The 10626-nt window shown below is 41.5% G+C and overlaps 1 protein-coding gene across 1 annotated transcript in view; it reads left to right on the forward strand.

Moving 5' to 3' along the window:
* Positions 1-10626, forward strand: part of HEATR5A (HEAT repeat containing 5A) — a 133424-nt gene that overhangs the window by 105076 nt on the left and 17722 nt on the right. The window contains exons 26-28 of the mRNA XM_011994773.1: positions 1877-1945; positions 4246-4425; positions 6990-7212. Of these exons, the coding sequence (XP_011850163.1) occupies positions 1877-1945; positions 4246-4425; positions 6990-7212 (472 nt within the window). The remainder of the gene's footprint in view (positions 1-1876; positions 1946-4245; positions 4426-6989; positions 7213-10626) is intronic.

Consider the following 10626-nt stretch of genomic DNA (forward strand, 5'->3'; position numbering starts at 1 on the left):
TGGGGTGTGCTAAGCTTTACCATTAAACACAACATTTCTCTAAATAAATAAATAAAGGTTAATTTTCATGACATATAAAAACTCCTTCATTTATTTTCTAGACCTAGGAAATCATTCAGATGTCTGTGAGGTTTTTGTTGTTGTTTTTGAGACAAGGTTTTACCCTGTTGTCCAGGCTGGAGTGCAGTGGCATGATTTTGGCTCACTGAAACCTCAAGTAGCTGTAACCACAGCCACACACCACCATGCTTAGCTAACTTTTGTATTTTTTTTGTAAAGACAGAGTTTTACCATGTTGCCCAAGCTGGTCTCAAACTCTTGGACTGAAGTGATCTGTCTGCTTCCACCTCCACTGTGCTGGGACTACAGGCATGAGCCACCAGGCCCAGCCCAAGGATTCAGGTTTCTATTACTGGTTTTGTAATATTTTTAACTGATTATTTGACTGGTCCATTGAACAATTTAAGAAGAATAAGGAAGATAACAAAATCATCAGCTGTCTTGTAATCCTTTAACAGCATTCATCCAAGGAGATCTCTCTTTATTATTCAGAAGCAACTTCTGATGGCTAGCAGTTAGGGAGTCCAGAGCAGTTCATCAGTTGATTAGTGGTCTTTTTCACTTTGTTCAGCTAATACCAACATATGCTTAGGGACAAAGCAAAATGAAGGGATTAAAGTTACTTGGAACTATCATGTTAGAGGCTGGGCGCAATGGCTTACGCCTGTAATCCCAGCACCTTGGGAGGCCGAGGCAGGCGGATCACCTGAGATCAGGAGTTTGAGACCAGCCTGGCCAACGTGGTGAAACCCCATCTCTACTAAAAATACAAAAATGAGCTAGGTGTGGTGGCAGGCTCGTGTAATCCCAGCTACTCCGGAGGCTGAGGCAGGAGAATCACTTGAACCCAGAAGGCAGAGATTGCAGTGAGCTGAGATCGTGCCATTGCACTCCAGCCTGAGGGACAAGAGCGAGACTTTGTCTCAAAAAAAAAGAAGAAAAAAGAAAAACTATATTAGAATAAAATATTATAATTCAACTTAATTAAGAGGAGCTCTGTTATATTTTTAGCCCTCTCACAATTGCAAGTGCTAGAAATACAATTAGAACTCAAGCAGAAAAGGAAAATTATTATAGGACTCTCTTAGTTGTCTCTGCTTTCTTCCACAGTGGCCTTATTTTCAGGTTTATTCTCTCCAAGTGAAATCAAGATGGCTGTCTTAGCCCTACCCGGGGCCTCAGAAAGATACAGTGCTTCTTTCCCAGTACTCCCAGTGAAAATCTTGAGAGCCTTCAGTATCCCAGCATGAGTCCCTGGAGCCAGGCAACGCTGTCAGCTCCAAACCAACAATGTGGATTAAGAGTTGGGGAGAGGCCGGGCACGGTGGTGCACACCTGTAATCCCAGCACTTTGGGAGGAGACAGGTGGATCACTTGAGGTCAGGAGTTGGAGACCAACCAGCCTGGCCAACATAGTGAAACCCCGTCTCCACTAAAAATACAAAATTAGCTGATTGTGGTGGCTTGCATCTGTAATCCCAGCTACTTGGGAAACTGAGGCAGGAGAATCACTTGAACGTGGGAGGCGGAGGTTGTAGTGAGCTGAGATTGTGCCACTGCACTCCAGCCTGCCTGGGCGACAGGGCAAGACTCTGTCTCAAAACAAAAAAAAAGAGTTGGGGAGAGAAGATCATTCCCCAAAGGAAAAATTGGGATGTTGTTACCTAAAAACAGGGGAAGATATGCTGGGTAGACAAAACAACAGCTGTCCATAATACCTGTTATAAATAAATAATTTTAAAATAACATTAAAAAGAGGAAGAACTTGTGCTGTCTTACTTATTGATGTTTGATATGTCATGTAATTTCTTTCCAGGTAGGAGCAGCACTTAGACCAGCCTTCACTTCAGAGACACCACCTGATGTCACTGCTAAAGCGTGTCAGGTAAATGGTTAAAAGATGAAGCTTAAGAAATAATCTTGGGACGCAATCCTCCAGTTAGTATTTTTTACCAATGTTTTTTCTTTATAGATGTCTTACCATCAATCACAGCTTACACTTTTCTTCTTAAATGTAGAGAACTTACTCTTCCTTTTTGATAACTGCATGATAGTCCACTATATAGATATGTTATAATTTTTTTAACCAGTTCCATATTGACGGACACTGGGTTTTTTGTCTTTTGCTATTAGAATAGTGCCATATGAGTGACCTTGTGCATAGGTCATTTCACTGGGTGTAAGCATATCTGTGAGATAAATCCCCCAAAATTGAATTCATGGATTCCCCCAAAATTGAATGGGTGAATAATTAATAATTGATGGATATTAGAGGTGTTTACCATTTAAATTTCCACCAACAATGTTATAGAAGTACCTGTTTTACCACAGTCCCAGCAACATTATGAATCATCAAACTTTCAGATTTTTGTCTGTACGAGACAGTAAAAGACTATCTCGAGATAGTTTAGATTTGTATTTCAAGTGAGATTGAGCACTTTTTCATATACCTAAGAGCCATATAATATACAATTTTAAACCATTGCTTTTCTGAGACTGCATTGTCAAACACTTAATATCCAGCCCTAGGCCAGGTACAGTGACTCACGCCTGTAATCCCAGCACTTTGGGAGGCCAAGGCAGGTGGATCACTTGAGGTCAGGAGTTACAGGTCAGCCTGGCCAACATGGTGAAACCCTGTCTACTAAAAGTACAAAAAAATGAGCCAGGCGTGGTGGCAAGTACCTGTTGTCCCAGCTGCTCAGGAGGCTAAGGTGGGAGGATCACCTGAACCTGGGAGGCGGAGGCTGCAGTGAGCTGAGATCATGCCACTGCACTCCAGCCTGGGCGACAGAGGGAGACTCCATCTCAAAAAAAAAAAAAAATTCTAGCCCGGAATGACCTGAGCTAATTGCAAGCAGGACTGATATGAATAAATTAACTATAAACATAGTGGGAAAAACTAATTTTAGTCAGTCCTTTCAACTTTTATTTAATTGTACTTGGGAAATAGTTGAGTGCTTTTACTATTCAGAGAACTATGTTAAATGTTGTATGAATCTCTAATTTATTATAACTTTATCATGTGTGTTCCTGCTGTAAGCCACTTGAAATAGTTTGTGAGATGAGATAATAACTAAATAAATACACAGAAGAGGAAAAATAAATTGTCCTTAGAAAAAGAGAAATATCAGCTGGACACAGTGACTCATTCCTATAATCCCAGCCCTTTGGGAGGCCAAGGCAAGTGGCTCACTTGAGCTCAGGAGTTCTCAACCTGGGCAACATAGGAAGTTACAGGCCAGCCTGGGCAACATAGGAAGACCCTTTCTCTATAAAAAATAAAAAATTAGCCAGGCGTGGTGGTATGTGCCTGTGGTCCTGGCTACTCAGGAGGCTGAGGTGGGAGGATCCCCTGGGCCGTGGAGGTCAAGGTTGTAGGAGCTGTGATGGCACCCCTGCATTCCAGCCTGGACTACAGAGCAAGATCCTATCCCAAAAAAAGAGAGAGAAATATCATGGCACCTGGACCAAGTGTTTTGCATTGTAGAGTTAATGATGTTTTGTATTTAAGATTAAAAAGATACTATCTTCAAAACAGTCAAAAGTTTTGTTGGGGTTTTATGATTTCATAGCTTCATTTCTCCATATTAATATGTCTAGAACTGTTCAATTTATATGCTCATTAGCACTGATTTCCTTGCTTCAACCTTAGACTTCGTTCCCTTTGGAAATGCTGGCTTTTGACTATCATTATCAGCCTTCTTCCACAGGATTTCTTGAAAGCAATAGCAATATAGTCTCAGTGACTAGATTCTTGAGATGTGAGTGAGCTCTGCTGAACTCACAAGGGAGATTTTTTTTTTAAGAGATGGGTTTTTTTGTTGTTTTTTTTTGTTTTAAGAGATGGGGTCTCACTCTGCCAGCGAGTCTAGAGATCTGGAGTGTAGTGGCTCATTCCTCTCGCTCACTGTGTCCTCAAACTCATGGGCTCATGCAGTCCTCCTGCCCTAGCCTTCTGAGTAGCTAGTACTACAGGTGCACATTACCATGCCCAGCTGATTTTTGTATTTTCTTTTAGACAGAGTTTTGCCATGTTGCCCAGGCTTGTCTCAAACTCCTGAGCTCAAGCAGTCTGCCTGCCTCAGCTCCCAAAGTGCTGGGATTACAGGTATGAGCCACCATGCCCAGCCAAGGGAGATACTTATAATTTTAAAATATAACTTTTAATTTCTTGAAAACTAGGTTTGCAGTGCCTGGATCGCAAGTGGAGTTGTAAGTGACCTTAATGATCTCCGAAGAGTTCATCAGTTGCTTGTTTCATCTTTAACTAAAATACAGGCTGGAAAAGAAGCTCTAAGTCACTTATATAATGAAAGTGCTTCTACCATGGAGATCTTAGCTGTGCTTAAAGCCTGGGCAGAGGTTGGTATTTCTTAATTTATAACTGGAATTTTGGAAGTTGTTAATAAACACCTTAGGCCATAAACTGAAATTTACTATTTAAAATGAACTACAAGTAAGTTCATTTTTAAGTTTAAAAATAATTCCAACATGTGATATATTTATATGTTAATATGTTGGTCAAGCATTTTAAAGAGTCTTCCGTAGTCTATTATCTCCTACTTTAAGCAGTGCCACTTATAAGCCAGAGGGACTTTACAGTAGCCAGTGGAAGTCAGCTTTTATTGAATCCTGAATTCTTGGAAATTTGGGTCTTCTCTCAACTCTGTAGCATGTAATGCTTTCTAATGCTCTTTCATAGAATGATTTTTGAATACTAAGTAGTAGTTATTTTATTTTCCAAGGATAAAGAAATCTTACAGTAAAATGCTTATTTACTTTTCTAATAAAGAAGAAAACAATATTTTTAAATTTACTATGCAATGTTTAAACATTTGCAAAAGTAGACGTAGTAGTGTTTATGATGAATCTACATATACCCATCACCCAGCTTCGGCAGTGACCAAACATGACCAATCTTGGTTCACATATCATTTTTTTGGAGACAGAGTCTTGTTCTGTTGACGAGGCTGGGGTGCACTGGAGCAATCTTGGCTCACTGCAACCTCCACCTCCCAGGTTCAAGCGATTCTCGTGTCTTAACCTCCCAAGTAGCTGGGACTGCAGGTATTCACTACCACACCCAGCTAATTTTTGTATTTTTAGTAGAGATGGGGTTTCACCGTGTTGGCCAGGTTGGTCCTGAACTCCTGACCTCAAATGGTCCACTCTCCTCTGCCTCTTAAAGTGTTGCAATTACAAGTATGAGCCACCATGCCTGGCCCAGTTCACATACCATTTTAATGAAGGTATGTAATCTCAGATTTCATCTAAGAGATTAACCAACATGTACAAAAGGGTTTCCTCCAGTAGAGGTATTTTAAACCTGAAAGTTGTAGAATCTTTATTTTTGTCATTATTTATCACAACCTTCATTAGGAAGTAGTTGTGCCTAGATTCAATAAACTGGGTCTGGCCAGGTGCAGTGGCTCATGCTTGTAATCCCAACACTTTAGGAGCCCAAGGCAAGAGGATTACTTGAGGCCAGGAGTTCGAGATCAGCCTGGACAACATACTGAGACCCCATCTCTATATAAAATTTTAATAATAAATAAAATAGGCTGGGCACGGTGGTGCACACCTGTAATCCTAGCACTTTGAGAGGCCAAGGTGGGCAGATCACCTGAGATCAGAAGTTCGAGACCAGCCTGGCTAACATGGTGAAACCCCGTTTCTACTGAAAATACAAAAAATTAGCTGGGCATGGTGGCACACGCTGGTAATCCCAGCTGCTCGAGAGGCCGAGGCAGGAGAATTGCTTGAACCCGGGAGGCAGAGGTTGCAGTGAGCTGAGATCGCACCATTGCACCCCAGCTTGGGGAACAAGAGCGAAATTCCATCTCAAAAATAAGAAAACAAATAAATAAAATAGCCTGGGCGTGGTGGCTCACACCTGTAATCCCAGCACTTTGGGAGACTGAGGCAGGCAGATTACATGAGGTCAGGAGTTCAAGACCAGCCTGGTCAACATGGTGAAACCCAATCTCTACTAAAAAATACAAAAGCCAGCCAGGCATGGTGGTGCACGCCTGTAATCCCAGCTACTTGGGAGGCTGAGGCAGGAGAATTGCTTGAACCGGGGAGGTGGAGGTTGTAGTAAGCTGAGATGGCACCACTGCACTCCAGCTTGGGTGACAGAATGAGACTTCTTCTCAAAAAAATAAAAATAAAATAAAATAGACTGGATCTAAATCCTGTGCTTTTGCTTAAGCCTGTTACCTCCTCATGTTACTTCTTCAGTAAAGATAAATAATGACTGACCAATATACATCTGGGAAGTCTAGGGCAATACCATAGAATCTATAATCAGACACATTCATGTTTGAATATTCATACTGTTTTGTGTATATAGATATAAATGGCCTCACATAAGTTCTTCAGTTTTGCCACCAGATTAGTTTGCCCAAAACTTAGGTTTTTTCAGAGCTTTTTGGATTTTAGAGTTGTAGATAAAGGAATAGTGCATGTTATACACTGTGTTGCATACTTTAACATTCTATAATCCATGTTAAATCTATTTGTGTACACTTTGTAGAGATTTAGTGATACGTTTGAATGAAAATATTTTCAGTATTTCAGTTAAGAGATGGCTACCTGTAGCCGTATGTTAAGATGGATTATTAGGCCATACCAGGCTTAGTGAGAAAGAGTGCCGTGATATAGTATTATGATTGTAAATGTGAGAAGTGGCATCATATTTACCAGATATTTGTTATCCCTAATGCATCTCATTGAAGATAGTATTTTTGACTCTTTCTACCCCAGTTTTCTGTGTGTAGTTACACAGACAGGCCTTCTTGATATCACAGTGCATTTCAAGTCCAGTATGCTCGAAGGTAAGTCTGCCTCTTCAGGAAAATATAAACATTTTATAGTACCTTTTCAGCAGATAAAAGATTTCCTGTTTTTAAATTAACCTTTAACAGGTCTACATAATTGCTGTGCAAAGACATAAAAACCACAGACAACCTCTGAAGACTACCAGCTGTTTAGAGGACAGTATCAGAAATGGATCATGTTCATCAGATGGACTTCTTGACTTAGTCTATGCAGATCTTGGCACACTAAGCAGACTCTGGCTTGCTGCACTTCAGGATTTTGCTCTTTTAACTTTGCCTTCAGAATTTGCCTCCCAACTTCCTGCTGAAGGTAAGGAGGTAAAATGCTTAGATAATTCCTAGAGTGACAGTAACACATTTTCTTTTTTTTTTTGAGACAGGGTCTTACTTTGTTTCCCAGGCTGGAGTGCATTGGTGCAATTTTGGCTCACTGCAATCTCTGCCTCCTGGGCTCAGGCAATCCTCCCACCTCAGCCTCCCAAGTAGCAAGGACTACAGGCATACACCACCACGACCAGCTAATTTTTGTGTATTTCGCAGAGATGGGGTTTTGCCTTGTTGCCAGGCTATTCTCAAACTTATGTAATCCCAGCAATTCCGGAAGCTGAGGTGGGCGGATCACTTGAAGTCAGGAGTTCGAGACCAGCACGGCCAACATGGTGAAACCCCGTCTCTACTAAAAACGCAAAAGTTAGCCAAGTGTGGTGGCGAGTGCCCGTAATCCCTGCAACTCGGGAGGCTGAGGCAGGAGGATTGCCTGAACCTGGGAGGCAGAGGTTGTAATGAGCTGAGATCGTGCCTCTGCACTTCAGCCTAGGTGAAAAGAGTGAGACTCTGTCTCAAAAAAAAAAAGAAAGGCTACACCCACCAGCAACTTGTTTTCATTTCTCCACACTGTATTATCATACTTAATAATTTTTGCCAATCTGATGGCTATGAAATGTTTCATTGTTTTATTTTCTTATTTCCTTGATTAAGAGTCTTTAAGTTGCTTCTTCCATAAATAATTTAGTCATAATCTTTGCCCATCTGCTATTTGGTATTTATTTTGTTATAAGATACAATGAATCTTTCTGAGTTTTTCTTCAAAAGGTTTAGCCTGTTAACTTCCTTACCCTTTGTTCTCAAACTCAACTTTCTTGTTTCTCCTTACCTCTAGTTACTGTAAACACCCTACTCCCCTCCCGTCAGTTTTAATTGATAACTCACATCTGTTCCTTTGGTTACCTGTACCCATTGTTCCGAAACTGCACGTCCCAGTTGCTCCACCACTGGACCTCATGTCCCCCTCCCTTCCATATTTAGAAAAATATTTACAAGTAGCCAGTCGGGTCAGCTCAGATTGTGCAGTCCAACCCCAGCCCATGGGGGAAGAACACAGAGATACAGATCGCATTAAGGATATAAAAAGCCCCTTGTCTCCTTTGTTCCGTGTGCACTTGCAATCTTAATTGGCGCGAGTGACACCCTTTTGCAAAAGTAAATTGCCTTGCTGAGGAAACTTAAATTATATCTGAGTGCTGTTTCTTTTGCAGCATCAGAAATTCATTTATAACAATTGTTTTCGGCCGGGCGCGGTGGCTCAAGCCTGTAATCCCAGCACTTTGGAAGGCCGAGGCGGGTGGATCACGAGGTCAGGAGATGGAGACCATCCTGGCTAACAAAGTGAAACCCCATCTCTACTGAAAAATACAAAAAACTAGCCAGGCGAGGTGGCGGGCACCTGTAGTCCCAGCTACTCGGGTGGCTGAGGCAGGAAAATGGCATAAACCCAGGAGGCAGAGCTTGCAGTGAGCTGAGATCTGGCCACTGCACTCCAGCCTGGGTGACAGAGCGAGACTCCGTCTCAAAAAAAAAAGACAATTGTTTTCTTCCTGATTGTGTAATCCTTTATATATATACACAACACTATTCCTTTGTGGTTTCATGTCTTATAAGTATTTTCTCTCAGTCTGTAACCTGTCCTTTTCTTTTACCTTTTTTAAACTAATGGAAGTTCGGTGTGATGTAGTACACCTGTAGTCCCAGCTACTCAGAAGGCTGATGTGGGAAGATCCCATGAGCCCAGGAGTTGGAGGCTGCAGGCAGCTATGATTGTGCCACTGCACTCCAGTCCAGGTGACAGAGCAAGTCCCTCTCTTTAAAAAAAAAAAAAAAAAATTAGGGAATGTAATCAGTCATTTATGGTTTGTGTTTTTGTATGTTACCACATACATTTTTAAATTTAAGATCATAAAGATATATAAGCTTTACAGTTTTGCCTTTTACATTTGAACTTTGGTAGAACTGGAATTTATTTTGTGTGTGTGGAATAGGGATAGGGTTCTTATTTTTAGTCAGTTACTAATACTGCATTTTATGGGTTGGTTACTTTGTAGCCACTCTTAATCTTCTTCATGTTATTCCAAAATGTCTTAGCTATCATTGTATTTTTACTTTTTGAAATGAATTTTAGGAAGAGTCTGTAAAGTTCTACTAGTTTTGTGTGTGTGTATTTGGTTTGTTTGTGCGTTTTTAGAGACAGGGTCCTGCTGGGTTGCCCAGGCTGGAATACAATGACTGTTCACAGGAGCAATCATAGTGCACTACAGCTAGGCTCAAGTGATCCTCCCACCTCACCCTCCTAAGCAGCTGGGACTATGGTGTACACTATGGGGCGCACCCTAGTCCTATTAGAATTTTCGTTGGAATTATATACAAAAAGATATGTGGAGTGATTGTTGTACTTTTCAGTAGCATTAAAATTGAAACAGTGAAAATAAGCTGATTTACTTACACAACAGAAAAATGAATGACAGACATATAGCAACTGTAAGTAAATCTTAAAAACATAATGTTAAGTGAAAAAATATTTATTTATTTATTTTTGAGACAGAGTCTTGCTCTGTGACGCAGTCTGGAGGGCAGTGGCTTGATCTCGGCTCACTGCAACCTCCACCTCCTGGGTTCAAGCGATTCTCTTGCCTCAGCCTCCCAAGTAGCTAGGACTATAGGTGTGCACTACCACGCCCAGCTAATTTTTGTATTTTTAGTAGAGACAGGGTTTCTACATGTTAGCCAGGCTGGTCTCGAGCTCCTGACCTCAGGTGATCTGCCTGCCTCAGCCTCCCACAGTGCTGGGATTACAGGCATGAGCCACCGTGCCTGGACAGAAAAAATAAAGGATGCATGTAAGCCAGGCATGGTAGTACATGCTGGTAGTCTCAGCTACTCAGGAGGCTGAAGTGGAAGGGTCACTTGAGCTCAGGAGTTCAGGGCCAACCTGGACAACATAGTGAAACCCCATCTCCAAAAAAAAAAGGATACATACGGTGTGATGCCTTTTAAGTAAACTTTTAAACACACAAAAAAATAACATATGTTATTAATGAATGCATAGATTATTGTGAAAGTATAAGACCATATCTAGGAGTCATTCTTACTGGCTTGAGGGAAAGTAGTCATGGAAGGAGGGGCAAGAATTAGTGGTATAACAGTTTTAGGTTTTTCAAGGAAAAAATTGGCCAGGCGCGGTGGCTCACACCTGTAATCCCAACACTTTAGGAGGCCGAGGTGGGCGGATTGCCTGAGCCCAGGAGTTCAAGACCAACCTGGGCAACATGGTGAAACCCCATCTCTACTAAAATACAAAAAATTAGCCAGGCGTGGTGGTGCACACCTGTGGTCCCAGCTACTCAGGAGGCTGAGGCGGGAGAATCGCTTGAACCCAGAAGTTGGAGGTTGC

The sequence above is a fragment of the Mandrillus leucophaeus genome, unplaced genomic scaffold (genome assembly GCF_000951045.1).
Source record: "Mandrillus leucophaeus isolate KB7577 unplaced genomic scaffold, Mleu.le_1.0 Scaffold460, whole genome shotgun sequence".
Lineage (NCBI taxonomy): Eukaryota > Metazoa > Chordata > Mammalia > Primates > Cercopithecidae > Mandrillus > Mandrillus leucophaeus.